This window comes from Labeo rohita, chromosome 15 (assembly GCF_022985175.1).
Source record: "Labeo rohita strain BAU-BD-2019 chromosome 15, IGBB_LRoh.1.0, whole genome shotgun sequence".
Taxonomy (NCBI): domain Eukaryota; kingdom Metazoa; phylum Chordata; class Actinopteri; order Cypriniformes; family Cyprinidae; genus Labeo; species Labeo rohita.
The window spans coordinates 1,053,587-1,077,099 of record NC_066883.1 but is presented as its reverse complement, the minus strand read 5'-3'; the positions used below and the strand labels follow the sequence as shown (position 1 = coordinate 1,077,099).

At 40.8% G+C, this 23,513-nt stretch overlaps 1 protein-coding gene across 1 annotated transcript; it reads left to right on the top strand.

Annotated features, from left to right (window-relative positions):
* Positions 1-538: 538 nt before the first annotated feature.
* Positions 539-21,829, top strand: LOC127176871 (guanylate cyclase soluble subunit beta-2). Its single transcript, XM_051128701.1, has 16 exons — positions 539-770; positions 5,758-5,831; positions 5,943-6,037; positions 6,148-6,308; positions 6,591-6,687; positions 6,822-6,964; positions 8,430-8,523; positions 9,957-10,060; positions 10,317-10,533; positions 15,847-16,167; positions 18,176-18,324; positions 18,401-18,547; positions 18,703-18,857; positions 18,997-19,214; positions 19,363-19,482; positions 21,197-21,829. Exons 1-16 carry the CDS (start codon positions 744-746, stop codon positions 21,352-21,354), a joined length of 2,280 nt encoding a protein of 759 aa, XP_050984658.1. The 5' UTR covers positions 539-743; the 3' UTR covers positions 21,355-21,829.
* The last annotated feature ends 1,684 nt before the right edge of the window (positions 21,830-23,513 follow it).

Here is a 23,513-nt window from a genome sequence, read left to right as displayed (position 1 = left end):
TAATTACTCCAGTCTTCATTCTGGTGCTTGTGTTAACATGCTGTAAAGTAAGGATGCTTTCAAAAAGAGTTACAGATAGATTTTATTTATCATTTAACTTCTATATTATCCACCCGTTGTGTTTAAAACAGCTTTTGTCCTTTAGATACACTTGCACATTACACTTTTTTTTTTTTTTTTGGTAGCTTTTAACTATTAATACAAATGAATAAACTAAACTTATTCATAATTAAGAAAGCTTGAGAGATTTATAAAAGCTTTAAATATTCTATTTATATGCATGCATTTATATTGTATTTATATTTTTGAAAAGTAATTGCTTATGTGTAATGTCTGTTTAATCTATCACTTTACTCGCATTTGATTGGTCCATATCTTTTAGCTAGAATACAAACTGCATGGTACATTTTAATGAGCAAAAGCTAATTTAAAATTAAAAAATTTACTACGAACAGATTTTTTTGCAGGGAGGCACCAGAGGGTCTCTAGTCTCTCAGAAGGGTCACGAGTTGTCATTCATGCGGTCGTGTGGCTCGTGCTGCTTCTCCTGTAACTCCGCAGCGGAGATTTCGGGTCGTGCATGCTTGGGGCTCCTGAGATATCATTTTGAAAATTGTCGATGTGGAAAAATGATCGTTTGTTGCTGGATGGAGCGGTATTGTTGTTTTTTATGAAGCATGATGTTCGTGGAGGTGAGTGGTTTATCCATGGAATATAAAAAGAGACAATAATTCAACTTTCACATGCCCAAGGAAAACAACAGAGAAATGGTAAGCAAATGGCAATTTTATTTAACTAAATGCTCTGTATTTTGCATTTCTGTTGGTGTGTATACAGTTGAGTGCATAATAACAATCCATCATCCTCACAAAGTGTAATTGAAAATACGGAGAAAACACCTGTGAAAAATCAATACGGAAAATTCCTTCATATTAACATTAACACTGGACCTATTTTTTACGATTAATTAATTAATTAATTAACAGGTACATTAATAATAATAATAATTATTATTATTATTATTTTGCCTGTTTACAAAAGTTTACATCCCCATGGCTTTTAATAGTTGTGTATGACTCTCTTGGTTGTCTGAGAAGAGCTCTAATGTGCAGAATATGCTGAAAAAAAAATATGAAGAGCATTTTTCTTGAGGACAATGAACAGCTTCACTCAGGAAAAAATGGGGACTAATGCACAGCTCACAGAACATACAAACAATCACTGATTATTGAGGAAGCTACAAGTTATAACAAAAAACAATGGGATCTAAACGCTCCAGGTTACTAATATAACCTTGGATCCCTGAGATAAGGGAATGAGCATTGCGTTGTACACTTATGGGGTAACTCCTGTTTACTCTGAATACTGAAGCCTGATTTGTTCACATTCATGTGGGTACACAAACAAATTACACTTTGGCCCACCAAAAAGGTTGGGGCTGCCATTTCGTCAGAATCTTTAGCGACAGTCATCGACTCGGGTGCATCCTTATAGCACGCCCGCTTACGCAATGCTCGTTCCCTTTTCTCAGGGAACTGAGGTTACGTTAGTAACCAGACCGTTCTCTTTCGAAAGGTCTCTCCCTTTGCATTGTATGCTTATGGGGAATGCATCCAATAGTGTTGTGCTATAAGCAAGTGCAGAACGAAGCCGTTCTGCGAGCCCAGCTCCGGAGCACCTGTAATGAGGGCTCCTATAAGCATGAGCCAATTATGAGACCCAAGCTACTAGGCTGGGGTCTACATAACAAGGCCTTCTTTACTTACAGAGAGAATTAGGTAAATTAGGGAGACAAATTCCATGCCTAGAGGGCAAAGACATCTAAGTAATAAAGCCTGTTGAAAGTAGATTGCAAGACTAGGGCTGGGTATCGAGTTTGATACCTTTTAGGCACCGAGCGAAATGCCTCAATACCATAGAGTATCAAAAAACCTCTTGTCGTTCGGTACCAAACTTCGATACCTAATGGGTTAATCTCATCAACGTCAGTGTGCCAATAAGCCTGCAGCACTAGGTGTGTTCGACTAGAAGCGGCGCCACGCAGATCAGCAGCTTTCACACTAAATGCAGAATGCGCTGAATGCAACTAATTTGAGAGCAATCCAAAAGCATACAAAGCAGTCTGCTCTCTATAGCTCTCTTGATCCTGTGCAGAGCCGCGATAAAGTCGAACACACCTGCTAGTTTACACCGGTTACACTCAGAGATGTGACTCACACGTGAGGCTGTAGTGTGAAAGCTTATGTAAGGCTACATTTACACTGGTGCGTTTTTGTTTAAAAAATGAAAACAATCCTCATCCATATTGGCATACTGAAAAGATATCTGTCCATACTACATGACCGAAAGTGAGCATTACGTGATCATTCACGAACACTGTAGCATGATGCTACATAAGACAATAAATAAGCTTTTACTCAAAACTCATTTTTAAAACACCAGCGAGTGTTTGTAATAACTTTCGATTGCAGAAGAGAGAAGGCATATAACGTTATACATACCGGCAGACAGTGCTGGAAGGTGCTAGTGCTTGTCAGTAAATTAGTGGAAAATTAATAGAAATTATGATTCTGTCTGAGGTATGCATTTTAAAATGAACATGCACTAGTGTGATGAAGCCTAACAGATGTGTAAACTGAAAACATTTTGAGCTGTATTAAAATTATTTTCACTAATTTATTGTGTTGGATATATTTTGTTCCTTTGTGCAGTGTCTCAGGAGTCTTCGAATCTGTATAAACATCAATAAGCTGAAAAAAATATATATTTTGAGATAATGTAATCTTGTTAAAATTGAGTTCAGAAAATTGGTACCGGTATCGAAGTCAAGGTATCGTTTTTTTTTTTAACAATACCCAGCCCTAGCAAAGATCATCCGGAAGCAGCACAGATATCACCAATAGAATCTCAGCTGGACCAAGCCCTGGAGGTGGCCATTCCCATAATGGAATGGGCTCTCACTCAAGCAGGACACTGTAAGCACACTGACACATAAGCCAGAGCTATTGCATCAACTATCCAGGGGCCATAATTTGGCTGCCTGGAGTGGCTCAAAGGGAGGGCCTCGTAGGGCCCTAAGGACTTTGGATAAGTCCCGTGTTGGCTCAGTGAGCTCCCCTCAGAAAAATAACGACAGACTGGCCAGGCACGAGAGCGCGATTCGCTGCGATGGCTGCAGTATAAACTTTGAGCGTGGAAAGCGATCATCCCTTGTCCAGGAGCTCTTGCAGAAACGTTAGCACGGATGACACATCACAAGAGGACGTGTCCTTGTTTCAAGTTGCACACCAGTCAGAAAAGACTGACCATTTAAGGGTGTAGAGGTGTCTTGTAGGGTCTGCCGATAGCAGCTGGATCGATTCGGTGAACCACGTCTGATTCCTCCAGAGTGGGGCGACCGGGAGAATCGAGCACCTGACTTCTTAGATCTGTCTAATGACCTGAGGGAGCAGGACAATCAAAGGGAAGGCATACAGGCGAGTACTGGGCCATTCGTTGGCCAGAGCATTCTACTCCCTCAAGAAATATGTTGGACAGTAAGAGCTGTCTTCTGAGGCGAAGAGGTCTACCTCTGCCTGTTTGAAACAGAGGCCAAGGATTCACAGCTCTGATGCAGAGGTGGTTCACCTTGAGGAAAAGACTTTCCTGGTGCCAAGCGTGAGACGTCCCAAGCGAAAATTGGAGGGACCACATATGAAGTAGGCCCAACAGAATCACAGAGAAGGTGGCTGACATGAGGCAGAGGATCCTCTGGAAAACTCTGAGGGGACGAGAAGTTCAGAATAGGAATGATACCACTAACCCCTGAATCATCAGTAAGCGTTGTGGCGTAATCCTTTGAAGCGAGGGGGTCTGCGACCAAACTAGAGCAAGTTCCAACTGGAACCTCGTTCCACAGTCTGCAGGACTCAGTTTGACATGCCCAGGATGGTTTTCCAAGGTTGGAGTTGGGTTGCAAGTGTTCAGAGTCTTTCAATTGGTAAGCTGTCACAAGGAAGCAGAGAACTGACATCCTTGGTAATAAAACAGGAGAGCTGAGGAAGGTAACTTTGTCAACGTCCTTGATCTCCAGCGTCTTTGAAGTTTAAACAAAGGTGGTGCTCCAGCCAGGTCAGGCTCCTGGAAGGCAACAAACGGGAGAGCTGACAGGGGAGGACCATCTTCATGAAATAAGGCAATCCACAAGCGAAACAGGGTTCCCTGTATGACAGGGCTGTCCCTGCGGTGCAACAATTAAAATGTTGCTGGAAATTTTGCCGGATGGCCACAGCACTGATAAGAGGCGGTCTTCCACTGCCGGGGCTGTTCTATGGTGAGTAGCAAGCTTTGAGCTTCTTCAGAGTCCAGCGAGGAGATGATCTCGCTGAAGGAGAAGATTCTGGCAAAATGACACTTAGAGCCGACAGAGCCAAGTTCCCAACCCTTTTTGCAGGCTTAAGTGCCATTTGTTCATGCAGATACATGAATATGAACAAATCAGGTTTCAGTATTCAGACTAAAGGGTAGTTTCCCCATAAGTGTACAATGCAACAGCAGACACCATTCAAAAGGGAACTTAGAACATGACAGTTCATGTAAATTCAGTTATTACTTATGTGAACTAAATCAGGGCAGTAAATAACAAGCAAAATGCACTAAGGTCAATGGTATTTTTAGATGATTCTGCGATGGGTATGCAAACTTATGCACCCAACAGTATATAAAAATAAAATACCTGTCCCAGCTTGACATTATGGAAACTTCGTAAAAAATAGAGTCTGAGTCTGCCTTGATTACAGTTAACCGTTCTCTGAATATAACGTGCCATTTGTTGAAGACAAATTATTCTAATTTAACAAGTTTTGAAGATAAATGTTTGAAATTAACATACAAAACCACTTGCAGAGAAATAATGCATTGTGTAACAGAATTTTTGATTCCAAAACTTAAATATAGCCTTTGTGACAACTACCATGGGTCTTATGAATTTCTGTTACAAATGTTAAAGGTGCAATAGGTGATTGTCTTCAGAAACATTTTTTGTTATGCTGGTTAAAAGTCTCTTCACATCCCGATAGCAATCATTAAGTTAAGAGGTCTAAATGTATTTATATGTATAAAAAAAAATCAGTGGAAGGCATAGGACCAAGAAGTGTTTGTCCAATCAAAATATTCGGTCCGAACATAACGATAGGCTGTCCTACTTGCCTGTCAGCATATGTGTTTGCATACCTCTGTTCGCGCAGACAGCATACATCATACATCATACATCATCAGCGTGTTCACGTACACTTTGCAGAAAGAGCGAGAATGGCAGGCAAACATCAAAAACCTGATCTTCTTTCCTGGTATTGTAATGCTTTTACTAACTTAACTATAAACTGTTCTCACGGTTAATGACATATGATGTTGTCGCTTGATCCCCATGTATGTGAACGAGTGTGTCGGCATGTGAGGTGTTTTATTAAACTCGGGAAAAATCTGCCATCTTCTTGTCTCCCGTGCATTATTAGCGCCACACAGTTTTCCTATTCTGGGCTGTTGAACTTTTCCAACTCGGTGTTACAGTATATTGTAGTAAACTAGTCTGTGTGCGTAGATGCATTAGAGGACAGTGGTTTTGGATGCCGATTTGCAGGGAGAGTAGGATGTTCGCTTTCTTTGCTATCAGGCTAAAGTTAACATTTTCCAAGGTCTCCTATTGCACCATTAATTCAATATTCAATATTAGCTACAAAACATATCAAATGGCTAAATGCGTTTAACTCTAATCTTCAGTATGGATTCATCAACACATGTTTGAAGTCTCTAGTGATTGACAGATTTGGAGAAGAGACGTGGGACAAACTCAGGTGAGAATCCATAAGACTTCTATTAATTGCTTGATCATTTTACGCAGATTTTCCAAGAGATGGTGTTAATATCTGTGAAACTGCTTTGGAAAATGGTTGCATTTTTTACAGGGATGCAGCAAGGGTTCAAGACACTTTCATGACTTATGAAGTGTACACAGATAACATCACCATGCAGCTGGTGACAGAGGCCTGCAAGATGCTTGGTAAAGCACTTTCACTTCTTAAGTCTTTGGTTTGATTTTGAGTGGCCAGTATTTATTAAAAGTGCTTTGGTTATTCTTTATTAATGTGCAATTTCTTTGTTTATCCAAAGAGCTTGAGCAAAGTGTGGTGTTGGGGCAGTTTGGAGAATATTTTTTTGAATTCTGCAAAAGGGCCGGATATGATCATATGTTGCGCACCCTTGGAGGAAATCTGTTTGAGTTTATGGAGAATCTGGACGCACTGCATGGTTATCTCTCTCTTTCCTACAAGGTCGAGTGAGCGGGACATTATTATTCTCATAATCATCTTGAGGAGAATTTCGATCAAAGACTCTGTTTCATAATTTATTTGTTAACCCAGAATGAATAACACACTTTTGATGTGCAGAATAAGACCTTTTTTCTCACTCAATAATACTTTTTTTGAATTTGTGATTCATTCATTCATTCATTCATGCATTCAGAATCAGTTTTAAGTATTTATCTGTCATATGCATAGACAAAATGTGCAAAATTTATATAGCAAATCTGTGCTGTCTTCATTTTATTTTAGGAAATGAATGCGCCATCATTCCGTGTAGAAAAAAACAACGACACCTTGCTGTTACACTACTACTCAGACCGACGAGGACTTTATCATATTGTCCCTGGTAAACAATTGCTGATCTATGTATATATCTATGTATATATCTGTATATCTCTCTATGTGGATAGCCATATAAATATAATCAATCATATATATAGTAAATAATCAGAAAGTAACATTTTTATCATAATGCTTTAGGTATCATCAGAGCTGTAGCCAAAGACTTCTTCAACAGCAAGATAAAGATGGAAATTGTGAACCAGATCGAAGAAGTTGAGAGGATGGGGAAAAAAGAGCATATTGTTTTCCTCATCACCCAGAGCCCAGTGTTTTTAGACAAAGTATGCTCTAGAAAAATCTTTCTCACAATCTCTACACAACCAGGGGTGCGTTTCCTAAAAGCATCGTTAGCCAACTATGGTCGCAAGTTCCGTTGTTACCAACACCTGAACGATTCAGTGTTTCCCGAAACCATAGTTCAAACGTACATTTGCAAACCACGTCACCAACTACAGCTCTCGACCTGTGGTTAGAAGCATAGTTTCTTATTAGTAAGACATATGGGCTCAATAAATTATGCTCTTGGGCACAATAAACAAGCTACCATGCAGTATAATCTTCTAATCAATCTAAATCTAAATACATTTTATTTCATGTATTTTTTGCATCCTCTATAAGTGCCGTTTTTGAGTAGTGCACATGTGCATTAATGTATGACGTAAGAGAGAACCCGTGATGAATCAAAAATGACAGGGGAAAAAAAAATGCAAATTAGTCATCAGATGCCATATTCAATATAGCTGCATTTTAGAAATCTCTAATCAGTTAAATAGCTGAAGTTAGAAGGCCCTACATTGTTGAACTAATGTGGTTCAAACGACAGAAGCTGTGTCTCATTTCGAAGGATGTGCCCTTCGGAGATTGTATCCTTTGGAGGTCGCAGCCTCTGTAGGATGCGTATGCGAAGTGTCCTCAAGCCTAGAATTAAATGAGACGGCCTTCATAGGATGGACAAAAAGGAAACAGGAAGTATCAAGTTGCTATAACACATTAACAGTCTACACCGGACTTGACAGTTGTTGTGTCGTGCCGCGGCCACCTAGTTGCACTCTAACACTAAATAAATAAAGGAAAATTATATCTAAACTTGGAAAGTAATTTGAAATTTTACTTGTTTTATTTTATTGCATATTTGAGGAGCTGCAGCATACGTACAACTGACATCTGTTACAGAAAAAAAGGAGGACAAAACAACGTAGTTTTACTTTTTTATATTTAAACACCACATCTTCGCTTGTGTGTATATCTGCTGGTGCTGCAATTTTTTTTTCAAACAAACGACGGTTGTTTACGGAGACGCAAAGAATTGTGGGTTATCTGTAGCAGCGAAGGATACACCTCATGCATCCTCTGAATTCTGGTGAAAGAAGGATGCATTCGAAGATCACATTTGGAGTGTCCTACTTGCTTTTCTGAAATGAGACAGCCAAAATGACCTTTGCAGCCTCGGAATGTGACCTCCGGAGGGCGCATCCTTCATAATAAGACACATCTAGAGATGCAGCTGTGTTTGGGAAACAGACTCGTGACTGGATAGTTAGTTTCCACAACAATGCATTGTACTATGGAGGTTAATCAGTGAGTTACGTCGTTGTACGTGAAATGCATCCCAGGTTATTTTTGGGTACATCATCACACTTTCATGATTTCACAGTTAAATATTGCATTATAGACTGTTGAGTATTAGGGTTTTGCTTGGGTTTATGCAGTTCAGTTGAAAATACACCTACACTGTTTTCTTTCCAGGACTTTTCTGAAAGGTCTCTGCAGAAGAAATCTTTAAATCATTCAGAGAAACACCACTGGGGCACAGTCAGAAACTCTGTACATCCAGAAGAGGGTAAGACTGTTGTATATGTTGTATATTTGATAGTTATAATTTGAATTTTGCAGTTAAACTGAACATCAGTTTTCATTCAATGACCAGAGCTGGGTAGTGTAGATTTCATGTAATCTGGATTATATAATCAGATTCCAAAAATTAAGTACTAGAGTAATTAGAGTAAATTACATTTTAAAATACTCGTAATCAGACTACAGTTACTTTTTTGTGCTAACTACATGATTACATATTATTCATACAATAGCAATTAATTATTCATCATTTATTGATTCTCTCTAACTCCTTTTTTTATCTTTTAAATTTTCCTTTCTAAAATAGTATACCGCTTATATACACTCAGAAAGTCCAGTTTTGTGGACGTTCACACATAAACCAGTCATTATTCATGTGGAGACACAGCATTTGATCAGTGGATTTACAAAAACCATTTCAGGTTTAAGAAGTGTTTCAACATTGCATCAACTACTGATGAACATATTACTTTTTATTTGAATTGTCACTAAGTTGGTTATTAAACCATGTATTATTATGTATTTTTGAAAGGGGTTTGTCTTTCAAACTTATTAAAATGCAAAGATTCTCATTATTTCTTATTTGCAGACATTCTCAAACTTTTTGTCATCTGAACCTCTTTCACCTAATAAATTTATAGTGGGAGTCAATCAGCAATTCTGTAAAAGACAATGTCTCCCTTTGCATCGAACTTTGAGTGTCGTAACTTTGCAAATCAACATTGAACTAAATGTTAAAAAAATTAAATAATAATCAACAACCCCTTTAAGTACCCATGAGATTTTAAAATAAATATTTTAATTATTAAATATCACATTTAATAATTAAATTCTCTGACATTAGTTAATCATTATATGGCGTGTAGGTAAACATAAAATATTTTTTATTTTTTACTGAATTATTTTGATTGTTATTTTAAAAGTATTTATTTTAATTTTACATTTTTTAATGATTTAACTACTTGTTAGCTTTTCATTAAACTCACAAACTCCCTTTAGTTCCTTTACGAACACCGTTTTGGGAAACTTTAATTTTGTAATGTTTAATTACAATGAAATTAATATATTTTTTCACTCTTTGTATTTTTACATCATTATGGTAAGATTATCCTGTTTAAATCAATGTGATAAACAAGTTAGGTCAAAAGTAATCTGATTATATTACCTAAAATGTGTAATGTAATGATTTACATTACTGACTACAATTTTTGTCATGTAATTTGGAATCACAAGCGGATTATGGATTACAATTTGTAAGTCATCTACCTAGCTCTGTTATTTTCTCATGTGGTCTGTATGACATTGTTACATTTTCTAAACAATTTACCATATATTCATTTCTTGCTGAGATTAAAAATTTATTTTAAAATGTCTGGGTGTTTGTACTGGGGTTTCATTTGATTTTTCTTTCCACCTCAGGTAAAACTTCAAAGGGATTTGAGCCTGTGTATCCAGATAGTCTGTGCATCGATCTGAAGACATTTTGCAATGCCTTCCCTTTCCACATTGTTTTTGATGAAGAAGTAAGTTGTGAATGTGGATAAGATATGGTTTCATCAAATTAATTATTTGAAATCTTTACATTTACTGCATACTTAAATGTGTAAAGTTGCCAGTTGTGGCAGATGTGTTGATGATATGAGTGAGAACAAACCCCTCTGCTTTCAGATAATTTGAAAGAATAGTATTTAATATTTTTTTTGCTTTTCTGAGTGCTGAATATTTCAAACATTGTTACGTCATCACTCTTTTCTTCTTTTACTCAATACATCCATTCAGCTCCAGGTCAGACAGGCAGGGGTGACTGTTCAGAGAATAGTACCAGGGTTACAGACCAGGTGCAGCCAGCTGGATCAGTATTTCACCATCCAGCATCCACAGGTGACTTTCAACATCTGCAGCATCCGCAAGTTCATTAATAGCCATTTTGTTTTGCGGACACAAAGAGACAGAATGCCTGTGGCCTGGAGAGAGAGACCCATGCTAGAACTGAGAGGTGAGAATTCTTAAAAAGGTGATGATTTAATGTATGTGTTTATTGATCATGTATATTATGTATTTTATGTCTTTTATTATTCTTAATTCTGTATTTCACCATTCTGTCTAAAACTGTATTTTAGCTTAGCAAATCCTCGACCCTGTTCCTGAAGCCTCCCCAACACTGTACATTATAAATGTCTTCAGGTCTTGGAATCTCTAACATGTGTGTTTGATTAGGGAGACATACAAAATGTGCACAGCTGGGGGAGCTCCAGGAACAGACTTAACAACCAATGCATTCTGAACTAGCTTTCTGAATAGTAGCATAGATGCCTTTTAGATTAACCCTACATACTGTACAGTCTGTATATTTTATTATTTTATCTCATATTTATGTTCCAGTTTTACAGTCATGTGAAAAAGTTAGGACACCCTATTGAATTCCATGGTTTTCTGTATCAGGACATAATAAAAAATTATCTGGTCCTTGGCAGGTCTTAAAATTTGGAAAATAAATCCTTAGATAAACATCATCACATGACATATCACACAGTGTCATTATTCATTTAACAAAAATAAAGCCAAGATGGAAAAGCCATGTGTTAGGACACCCTATAATTCAACTGCCTGTAGATCCACTTTTAGCAGCAATAACTTGAAGCATTAATTTTCTGTGTGACTTTATTAGTCTCTCACATCATTCTGGAGGAATTTGGACCACTCTTCTTTTCAACATTGCTCCAGTTTATTGAGGTTTGTGGGCATTTGCTTATGCACAGCTCTCACCACAGCATTTGAGTCAGGATGAGCTCTGGACTTTAACTGGGCTGTTGAAACACTGTGATTCTTTTCTTTTCAGCCATTCTGTTGTAGATTTGCTGGAGTGCTTGGGATCATTGTCCTGTTGCATGACCCATTTTTGGCCCAACTTTAGATGTTGGAAAGATGCCCTCGCATTTGACTCTAGAATACTTTGATATCCAGAGGAGTTCATGGCCAACTCAGTGACTGTAAGGTGCCCAGGTCCTGTGGCTACAAAACAAGCCCAAAATGATCAGCTCTCCTCCAGCATGCTTGTCTTTTGGTATGAGGTGTTTGTGCTGATATGCTCTTTAGGTTTTCACCAAAGTTGGCGCTGTGCATTATGGCCAAACATCTCCACTTCGGTCTCGTCTGTTCAAAGGACATTATTCTAGAGGACTTGTGTTTTGTTCAGATGCAACTTTGCAAACCTAAACTGTGCTGCAATGTTTTTTTTTTAAATAGAAGAGGCTTTCTTCTGCCAAGCCTTCCAAACATGCAATTTTTGTCCCATATTTTTCTAATGGTATTGTCATGAACTTTATCATTTAACATGTTAACTGAGGCCTGTAGAGTCTGAGGTGTACTTCTTGGGTTGTCTGCCATTTCTCTGAGCTTTACATGGTCTGATCTTGTAAATTTTCTGGGACGTCCACTCCTGGAAGGAGAGGTGTCTGTTTTAAATGTCTTCCACTTGTGAATAAACTTCAGATTGTTTGGAAATGGCAGTATTACTCTTCTCAGATTGATGGCAGCAACAATTGTGTCACGTATCCTTTTTGTCATCGTGTGTTTTTGTTGTGATTTCACCATGTGCTCCCTGGACTCAGCCCTCTCGTCACCCTAGTCACGCCCTCCTTGTTTCTTCCTGAGTGTTTCATTGTCTTCACCTGTGTATGTTCTGATTAGTTTGTGTATTTAAGTTCCACCTTGTGTTTAGTTCCCTGTCGGTCTTTATTGTTGCATATTGTTGATTAGTGTGTTTCTACGTGTGTGGATATCGCTCTGTGTTCCTGTCTGTTCCTCGTGAAAGTAATTAAAATTAGATTTGTTCCGTACGTTGTATCCTGTCTTCCATCCTGCAGCAACAACGTGACAGAAAGACCGACCACACTATGGATCGGGCTGAGGAAAGACTGTGGAGACTGCGGCAGGGCGACCGGGAGTTGGAGCGGTATGTGGAGGATTTCATTGAGCTATCCGATCAGGTGGGTTGGCCCGATGCCTCTCTCGGCGCTGTGTTTCTGATGGGGCTGAGTGACGAGACTATTCGTTGTGATGCTCCCTCCTGTAATTACTCCTTAAGTGAACTTCTCAATCTTATTCTTTATTTAAATGGCTCAGATTTTGAAATAGAGGAAGTAAAGAATATTGGTGGGTCTCGTCATTCAGTCCCCTCTGAGACACAGTATATCGAGCCAGCTCATCCTGAGCCAAGAGCCCCCACATACCGTACCAACGACTCAAGACGCCTGCCCAGTCCCAAATCTCCTATCCTCCTCCGAAGTTCCGCCACTGTCCTCAGCCCGATGCGGCCGGCCTCATCCCCGCGCTCTAATCCGCCGGCCACCGCCCAGAGCCCTGTCCCTCAGGCCGCTGCCACGCCAGCGTCTGCTCGCAAGATGGCCGCCACGCCAGCGTCTGCTCGCAAGATGGCCGCCACGCCAGCGTCTGCTCGCAAGATGGCCGCCACGCCAGAGCCTGCACACAAGAAGGCCGCCACGCCAGAGCCTGCACGCAAGAAGGCCGCCACGCCAGCGTCTGCTAGCAAGATGGCCGCCACGCCAGAGCCTGCTCGCAAGATGGCCGCCGCCACGCCAGAGTTTGCACGTAAGATGGCAGCCGCCACGCCAGAGCCTGCTCGCAAGATGGCCGCCACGCCAGAGCCTGCTCGCAAGATGGCCGCCACGCCAGAGTTTGCACGTAAGATGGCAGCCGCCACGCCAGAGCCTGCTCGCAAGATGGCCGCCACGCCAGAGTCTGCTCGCAAGATGGCCGCCACGCCAGAGTTTGCACGTAAGATGGCAGCCGCCACGCCAGAGCATGCTCGCAAGATGGCCGCCACGCCAGAATCTGCACGTAAGATGGCCTCCGTTCCTGAGCCCCCGGCCAAGATGGCCTCCGTTCCTGAGCCCCAAGCCAAGATGGCCTCCGTTTCTGAGCCCCCGGCCAAGAGGGCCTCCATTCCTGAGCCCCCGGCCAAGATGGCCTCCGTTCCTGAGCCCCAAGCCAAGATGGCCCCCAAGCCTAAGTCCCCAGTCATGATTGCTGAAATGAACATTATGGACAGGGCAATCCCACTGGAGTTCACTGCTCCTATTATCTCCCCTAATTCTCCTAAGCCTCCGCTGGTTCCGTCCAGCCTCCCTGAGCCTCCGCTGGTTCCGTCCAGCCTTCCCGAGCCTCCGCTGGTTCCGTCCAGCCTTCCCGAGCCTCCGCTGGTTCCGTCCAGCCTTCCCGAGCCTCCGCTGGTTCCGCCCAGCCTTCCCGAGCCTCCGCTGGTTCCGTCCAGCCTTCCCGAGCCTCCGCTGGTTCCGTCCAGCCTTCCTGAGCCTCCGCTGGTTCCGCCCAGCCTTCCTGAGCCTCCGCTGGTTCCGTCCAGCCTTCCTGAGCCTCCGCTGGTTCCGCCCAGCCTTCCTGAGCCTCCGCTGGTTCCGCCCAGCCTTCCTAACCCTCCGCTGGTTCCACCCAGCCTTCCTGAGTCAAGTCAAGTTGTAGCTGTGTTCCCCGGGTCAAGTCAAGTTGCAGCTGCGTTTCCCGAGGCAAGTCAAGTTTCTGAGTCACGTCAAGTCGCAGCTGCAGCTACTGAGCCAAGTCAAGCCACGGCTGTGGTTCCTGAGTCAAGTCACGTCACGGCTGAGTCAAGTCACGTCACGGCTGAGTCAAGTCACGTCACGGCTGAGTCAAGTCACGTCACGGCTGAGTCAAGTCACGTCACGGCTACATCTCCTGAGTCAAATCAAGTTCCTGGTGCTTCTCATAAGCCGGAGCTCTGCCCAGCTCGCCCTCCAGAGCCGGAGCTCTGCCCAGCTCGCCCTCCAGAGCCGGAGCTCTGTTCAGCGCGCCCTCCTGAGCCGGCTCCTCCTTCAGCGCACCCTCCTGAGCCGGCTCCTCCTTCAGCGCGCCCTCCTGAGCCGGCTCCTCCTTCAGCGCGCCCTCCTGAGCCGGCTCCTCCTTCAGCGCGCCCTCCTGAGCCGGCTCCTCCTTCAGCGCGCCCTCCTGAGCCGGCACCTCATCCAGCGCTCCCTACGGCTGGCAGTACAGTAAATTCCCCCAAGAAAATTTTGGGGGGGGGCTACCCGCCATGGCCACCTGAACTGTCTGTCCGGCCATGGCCTCCTGAACTCCCTGATCCGCCATGGCCACCTGAAATGTTTACCCGGCCATGGCCTCCTGAGCCCCCAGACCCGCCATGGCCACCTGAACTGTCTGTCCGGCCATGGCCTCCTGAACTCCCTGATCCACCATGGCCTCCTGAACTCCCTGATCCGCCCTGGAGGTACGCCCCTAAGTACCCGGTGTCTGTCCAGCACGGACCTCCAGGGCGCCCACCCCCACCCCAGTGTATGTGTTACGGCGCGAGTCGCGCCTTGTGAGAGGGGGGGGTAATGTCACGTATCCTTTTTGTCATCGTGTGTTTTTGTTGTGATTTCACCATGTGCTCCCTGGACTCAGCCCTCTCGTCACCCTAGTCACGCCCTCCTTGTTTCTTCCTGAGTGTTTCATTGTCTTCACCTGTGTATGTTCTGATTAGTTTGTGTATTTAAGTTCCACCTTGTGTTTAGTTCCCTGTCGGTCTTTATTGTTGCATATTGTTGATTAGTGTGTTTCTACGTGTGTGGATATCGCTCTGTGTTCCTGTCTGTTCCTCGTGAAAGTAATTAAAATTAGATTTGTTCCGTACGTTGTATCCTGTCTTCCATCCTGCAGCAACAACGTGACAAATTGCTTCTCTAAGATGATTGCTGATGTCTTACCTCCTTGGCATTGTGTTAACACACACCTGAAGGCTCCAGACCAGCAAACTGCCAAAGTTTATGTTTTTATAGAGGCGCTCAGACTTGCTGATGATCAGTTAAACAAAGGTATTTGATTAGCAGTGCTTGACTGTTATTTACCCTCTTAATTCCAGTGGCTTTTCCATTTTGGCTTCTTTTTTGTTCAGTAAATAATGACATTTGTCATGTGTTGTTGTTCATCTGAGGTTTTATTTTTTAAATTTTAAGACCAGCCAAGGTCATTTTTTAACAATGTCTTGATACGGAAAAACATGGTATTCAATAGGGTATCCTAACTTTTTCACATGACTGTATATATGCCAGACATTTTGCATTCATTAATTCTCAGTGCCATGTCTTTAGGGAATTTAAAATGAGCCTCTGTAATGACTGTGTGCTTTAGTAACTTTAAAATGCTGTGTCTGACTCTTATCTGTAATATCAGACTTGCAGCTAGACCCATATTTAACATTCTTAGCATCCCTCTTTATATTTGCCTCTATACCGCTTTCCTTGTCTGTGTCTCTCAGGACAAATGTTATGGATGCCTCCATTGCGTTGCATGCTGTACCTAGCTTCACCATTACTTCGCAGCTTGCAGGAGCTGGAGGAGCACTGCATGCACCTCTCAGATATTGCTCCACATGATGCTACACGTGACCTGATCCTGCTCAACCAGCAGCGACTGGCGGAGATGGAGCTCTCCAACCAGCTAGAACGGAAAAAGGAAGAGCTGCAACAGCTCTCAAAACACCTTGAGGAGGAAAAGAAGAAGACAGAGAATCTGCTGTATGCCATGCTGCCCAAACATGTGGCCAACCAGCTGAAAGAGGGCAAGAGAGTGGAGGCAGGTGAATCAAACTGAAGGATGAATGGTTAGGAGAGCAGACAATACATTGAGTATGCTTTTTGTAAGACAATAAAAGTGCCTCACACTGCACCAGTTAAATATTGTCAAGAAAAGCTAGGAAGTCATTCCATTTAAATTCTTATGCCAATTTATATTTTGGCCATCTGCATTGCTCAGTGGTCTGCACACTGTCCACTTGATGTCACTGTGGTTGTCCATGCAAATGTTTACATGCAGCCCAATTTTTGTGTCCACATGCACTGTAAAAAACAACAACAAAAAAAAAAATAACAACAAGTAATTTGTTACCCTGCTGCCTTAAAATGTTAAGTTCAGTCAATGCAAATAAGTTTAGTCAACTTGAAATGTTAAGTTGTACTAAGTGACAACTTAGATATTTGTGTTTGTTAAACTTAAAAGCAAGGTAAGTAACCCAGCTGCCTTAAAATTTAAGTTGAATCAACTCAAGTATCTAAGTTGTCACTTAGTACAACTTAACATTTCAAGTTGAATAAACCTTTTTTTTAGTTGACTGAACTTAAAATTTTAAGGCAGCCAGGTAGCAAATTATTTTAAGTTGACTAAACAAATTGTTTTTTACAGTGTGGATGATGTGCTTACAACAACCCATGTGCAAGGTAAATGAAAGGAAAATGAAGTATACCAAGGCCAGGCCTGGGCAACTTTGGTCTTGGAGGGTAACTGACCTGCAGAGTTTAGCTCCTACCCTAATCAAACACACCTGAAAAAGCTAATCAATGTCTTCAAGATTACTAGAAAGCAGGAATCAAGAGAAGAGTTGAGGCATGGGTCTACTAGCAGCTTTTATTAAGACAGGAAGATAATCCAAGGATCCAGTCATCCAACTGTAAATGTGACAACTTAAAAAAAGACACATCAAGACATCTGACCTTAGCCTAAAAAAGGTAGGCTATGAATATGCAGAGATAATGAGAAACTAAACAAGAAACAGGTGAGAACTAAGGTTTATGGTTCTTTACTGTCACATACACATTACTTACGTGTGATGTCTTGGGCCATGGTGCCCCCAAACCAGGCAGTGATGCTCCATGTGAGAGGATTCTCCACAGCCCCAGTATAGAAAGCCCTCAGCACTCTGTGGAAGACCTTGAACCAGGTCAGGTGTCATATGTGGTAGAAATGCAACCAACTGTTTGTGTGTTGTTGAGGAGAGATCTTCTGTGAGATGGACCTCTAATGTATTTAAAGCTGTTCACCTTCTCAAATGTGGCCATGTTTATCATCTGGGGTCTGTAGTTTGTCTGTAGTCATCTGCTTTCTCCCATAACTGTTGACATTCTTGGTGACATTCTGGGGTGAGATTGTTCGTGTGACACCATGTGAAGAGGACGTGATGTTGTCAGAGTTTACTTTTTCCATTATTTGCTGGAGCCAAGGATTAATTGTTTCGTCAAGGAGATAATGTCATAGAGGAAGTAAAGCAGAGGACTGAGGACGCAGCCCTGTGGGGCTCCAATGCTGAGAGTAGGGATGAAGGTGATGTGGTTTCCCATTCTGACCAACTGGGGTCATGCAGTCAGGAAGTCTAGGATCCAGTGGCAGATGCGAGGGATCAGCGCAAAGTGGAGCTTTTTGAAAAGGTATAAAGGGATGATGAAGTTAAATGCGGTGCTGTAATCAACAAACCACATCCTTTTCTCTGATCCAGGTAGGAGAGGGCAGTGTGTTGGGTGTGGATGATGGCGGCATCTGTGGACTTTAGTGGCATTTTATTGGCTGGTCAGTAAACGTGGGTTGTGGCAGCAAACACATTGTGCGATGATCAGGCTGAATTTCTGACACTGCCAGAAAATCTTTCTTACGGTACGACAGAGGATCACAGATTAGAAGTCACGATCACAGAAATGACCACGATTGTTTCACAATGCCAATCTTTCGTCTGGTACAGACGAATATTGTGCAGTGTGTTTTGGGCTTTACAAGGGACCACACAGTTAAATCTTGACTCTACTGTGCTTTTCTTCTAGGTGAGTTTGAAGAGTGCACCATCCTTTTCAGTGATGTGGTGACCTTTACCAACATCTGCTCTGACTGCGAACCCATCCAGATTGTCTCCATGCTCAATTCCATGTACCTGAAGTTTGACCGTCTTACTACTGTACACAGTGTTTACAAGGTTAGCCTTAGTCTTGAGGATTTTTCTTGCATAAAATATAATACAACTGATTTTAATGTGTCATAACGTTCTGCAGGTTGAGACAATTGGAGATGCTTACATGGTTGTAGGCGGTGTGCCAATCCCAATGTCAAGTCACACAGAGCGTGTGGCCAACTTCGCCCTGGGCATGATCATAGCTGCAAAAGAGGTCACTAACCCTGTCACTGGTGGCCCTATTCAGGTGATCTTTGAGAGGCTATCTTTGATTAATACTTAAGCACTGAGTTCAGTGTTTCAGCCTGCAACCTCAAACTGTACCTCATTTCCTGAAATTGGCATCCTCAGCTGGGGTCTTAGAAAAGAGTTTAAATTGATTTTTGGAGTTTTGTGTCCCAGATCCGGGTGGGCCTGCACAGTGGACCGGTTTTGGCAGGGGTGGTTGGTGAGAAGATGCCTCGGTACTGTTTATTTGGAGACACAGTTAACACAGCATCCCGAATGGAGAGTCATGGACTGCCTGACAAAATCCACCTCAGTCCCACTGTTCATCAGTGAGAAGCATGAAAAAATGTCCTCTGTTTTAGTTACTGCTGTTTGGCACTATAAAGCTACATTATACTATATAAACATTATGTTGACTTTAGATCAGAATCTTGACTTAAATCTCTCTGGCTGTTTTCTTGTAAACAGTGCTCTAAGAAATAAAGGCTATCAGATGGAGGAGCGTGGAGAGATAGAGGTAAAAGGTAAAGGAAGGATGCGCACCTACTTCCTGCAGAGGAACCTAAAAGTCACAGAGAGTGAGATCATGGGGCTTCTGGTGCACCACGCTGACAATGACAGGAACATGAATCATTCTACACGAGATTGTGCTTCACAGCTACCTCACTATAGGCCAGCATTAAAAGGTCTGTTGAATGTCTCTTCATTATTTGGTTATCAGTCATAAGCAACGGCATGTATTAGTGTCCCACTATACATTCTTAAGCCCTTACTGTTTTTTTTTACATATATATATATAATTGTCCTCTGTTTTCTGCCCCCCCTCTCTTAAAGCTACCCAGAGACTACAGAAAAGAGAGAGTTTTCCATTGGTACCAATGAAATATGGCGATAGTCCAACAGAGAGCAAGCCTCCCACACAATTTACTGAACCTCAGCACAGCACTATTACAGGTATCATCGAGCAGTAGGGGTGTACGGGGCACAAACTAACGCGGGGTTAATTGTAACATGTGGTTTAAATATTTCCACACACGCTAGCATAACCAAATTTACGGTATTTACTAGTTGCCATAGCAACACTATACAGAGAAAAAGTGAGCCAAAATTCAAAAGCCTTTTGATGATATCACTGAATATATAATTTACTATAGTAAAAGTACATTTCTGGCTAAAGTAAATTTTTCTTCTCAGTTTTTGATATTCATTTAAAATGAGACCAATCTTCTATCATTTTAATCGCTAATCTGTTATTTATCAGTTCAGATAGTTTATTAATGCTTGGCAAGTCAGCAGAAGACACAAACCACTTTTATATTCCAGTTGCTCTGATGGGGAAAGTTGTAACACTGCGTTACAATCTGCCCCGCTAAATTAAACTGTGCTATTCTATGACAATGTAATTTTCACTATTTACTTTTATGGATTTTAAAAAGAAACCACAAGAAACAGGTGAATAAAGACTGACAATCCATATTTAATGTTGAGAAATTATTATTTCAAGAAATGTAAAGCATTTTGGCTCATTTATGTGTCTCGTGTTATGTGAGAGCTGTGTTTGGAGGGAGGGAAGTGTTTTTTTTTAATGTCTGAATGTGTTTCTTCTATTTGCGCACATTGAGCCTCATTCCTGAAACTTGTGTAAATATATGAGTAAATTCTGAGTAATTTGCACGTCAGATTCAGACATTCAGACATTCCCGAAAACTCTCCTCCAGATTCACAAACGATTTGATAGTTAAACGTGTATGTTAATGAATTCCAATCATTCGTAAATAAGGCCCTCATGCATGCTCATTCACAATTAGCATAATCCCCGCCTATGAATTACAGCTATGCAAATTGCGTGTCCAGGAACACAGTAGAATATTCTGGTCTACTTTCTTAGGTTTGACTCCAGTATATTGCACAAATGCAAAAAAGACTAATAGGCCATATAACAATAAATATTCAATAACCTGTGTCCACCAATGAGTTTTTAGCCAGTTGAAAAAATGTCTTCTTAAAATGACCAGCTGGTGGAGCTTGAAAACGCCTTGGTGACAGCGGTTTTTCAGCTCAGATGCTTTAGTTGCTATGATTTGGAATAGGCTATGTACTGCCGCAACGTTACTAGTATATCATTTTAAAGAATTTTACTTAATATAAAAAAGCAGTAACCAGTAATATTTACTTTTTCATTGTTGTAGACCGTCGTTCTACAAGTAGGATGGTTGGTCGGTATTTGTCCTGCCCCTTATTGACAAACTATTTAGTTTGTCGTGTATATTTTTTTCATTGGATCAGATAACATTTTAAGCTGTCATATGGTCATGTTACAACGTGCCCCTCACATGTTACAATGTACCCCACATACGGGACATGTTTTCACATTTCACTCCCTTTCTTTTAACGTAAATAATGAAAAACGTATACACTGTAATTATGAAACAAAGCAACATATTTGTTCAGGACAAGTGTGAAATTAACGTGGATAAAAAAATATACTCTGAACATCACATGGATATACACAAACTGAGATATTCAAAAAGTGTTAGATTGTGTCCCACGCTCCCCTACAGTAGAAATTAAAAATGCAATGCAAGCTTTTTTTTTTTAGTAAGGTTTATTTATAACAAATGCGTGCACTGACATAGCTTATACTATTGACTGCTTTATTCACTAACAGGTAAACCACGAGATTCAGAGAGTTACGGGAGTCTTTACAGTGAGGACGAGCCCTCTGAGCTCACAAAGGACAGTACACCCAACAAGCCTGAGAATAAGAAACCTTCAGCTGATAAACGCAGCAGACATGTTCACACCAGGTTCTGTTTGTTATTCTGACCTTTTTCTTGAGCCCAGATGTATTCAGTATGTTACACTGTAACTATACAGTTTAATATTATTACATGAGCTATCAAGGGGAGACACTACAGACCCTGTTAAGTGTTTCTATTATAGCACAGTATCTATTTGTGTCAATAGATTTCAATTACAATACATATTTTTAAAGGCCGTTTTCTCAAAATTGTTTTTTTTTCCTACACTGAGCCATAAATTTCCACTTCAGTAGCACTTACACACACCAAAATGTACATTTTTATTTCTGACTGTATCCTGAAGTTTTTTTAAAGAGTTTTTTTGTCATGTATAATTTGCTTAATTTTATACAACACCCCCCCCCCAAAAAAAAAAAAAAACTGCAAAAATATATTGTTTTCTGTGTAAGTATTTTCTGAATTATGAAGTGACAAAATGAGAAACCCAAAAATTCCCTCTGTAAAAACATTTGACTCTAATATGTAAAAAAAAAAAAAAAAAAAAACTAGAATTTTGAAACTGTCTTTATTCAGTGTTTAGATTCTTGTACTAGAAGTTAATGCAAATTAGTGCATATTTTGCACTAATGCCTCATTTGCATATTTAAACATAATGTTTTAGAAAACTTATAATACAAATTTTTTTTGCATTTATCAGTGTAATCAATCAACTGGGTAAGTAGGTAATAACTATTAGCTGATGTTGTTTTTTTACCCTATTCACCTGCAGTGTCACGCCTTAATACTAAACTGTACTAAACTATTTTAAAAGTATTTTCTACACCTCAAACAGTCTATGAGGTGTGTATATATATATATATATATATATATATAGCCTTTATCTGTAATTATATTTTCTCTTAACTAATTTCACAAACAAGGGGTTTTGTTTTACCTTCAAGTAAAACAGGGTAGTGAAAAATAAAAGAATTGTCAGCCCCTGAGCAATAACTATTTCAGGAGTGTAAAAAAAAGATTTTCAGGACTGCAGCCTCAAAGTCAAAGATATATTGTGCAGATTTGTCCTAATTCTTAACTGAATAATAATAATAATAAGTAAATCTTCCTTTGGCTTCTTTCTCTTTCTTGTAGCAAAAGTGTCACTGCATTGATACATTTTAAAACGATTTAATAACATTTCTACAGGTTTTTAGTTAACAGTTCACCCAAAAATGAAAATTCTGTCATCATTTACTCTGCCTCAAGTTGTTCCAAGTCTGTATAAGTTTCTTTCTTCTGTTGAACATAAAAGAAGATATTTTAGAAGACGTTGATAACCAAACACAGAAGCGAAACACTTTTCAAAATATCTTTCTTTGGTTTGGAACTTAAAAATTAGTAAATTATAAGAGAATTTTTATCTTCACTTTTGGGTAAACTATGGCTTTAAATATGTTTATGTAAAGTTAAGTAAACTGTTATGGTAAAATTAAGCAAGCTAACACTGAATAAAATAGTTTGAGATTTCGTGGAGAGGTAAAAACAAACTGATGTAACTAAGTAATGTTCATCATTCAAAGTGCTATGAACTAACAATTACACCAAACTCAGTATAGTGAGCAGGAAGCGCACATCTCCACCGGTTCTTCACACAAGCAGACACCCGATCCGAGCGCCAACGCGAGACTGACAGGTCATCGGACGAGACCATGGGATGACTTGAGTTTCTTCAGCTGGATGAATTTGAGAAACCAAATCTGTAACAGGAGTCAAGGCGTTGAGGTCAGGTGTGGGTATTAATTCACCACAGGACTCAACTAAAAATGTGTCAGGACAGGACCGCGTTACTGCACTTCCTCTTTGTCAGCTGCACAAGCGTCCGTTTTGCGGGTGTCTGTTTTTCCCACCGTTACTTTGGAATTCACGAGTCTGTTTCCTCTATCGCTTGAAGTTCACAGGTGCTTTTTTCCGACAGGTGCTCACCCAGTACAGGTCGATTGGTGTAAATGTCATCCACTGGCAACAGGAAAGTTACCGTCTTGACTTTGGCTCTAAAATGTTAAACATAAGGATTAGCATGCAATTCATTCGATGGCAATTTCATACTGACTAAATCCTAACTCGCCTGTTTTTGTTGACATACTCCTGAAGGGAATGTCTGTTGGTTAATTTCTCCATGTCTGGTTTAGCATAGGTACTAGAAGGACGCCCGTGTGAACCATCATGTAGTTTTGTCCATTTATT

What these genes read in the sequence shown, in the direction of transcription:
- LOC127176871 (XM_051128701.1), top strand. Translation starts at nt 744, where the DNA reads ATGCCCAAGGAAAACAACAGAGAAATG. An exon ending in AGGAAAACAACAGAGAAATG is followed by an intron (nt 771 to 5,757) that starts GTAAGCAAATGG and finishes TCTAATCTTCAG; the next exon opens with TATGGATTCATCAACACATG. An exon ending in ACCCATGCTAGAACTGAGAG is followed by an intron (nt 10,534 to 15,846) that starts GTGAGAATTCTT and finishes TGTGTCTCTCAG; the next exon opens with GACAAATGTTATGGATGCCT.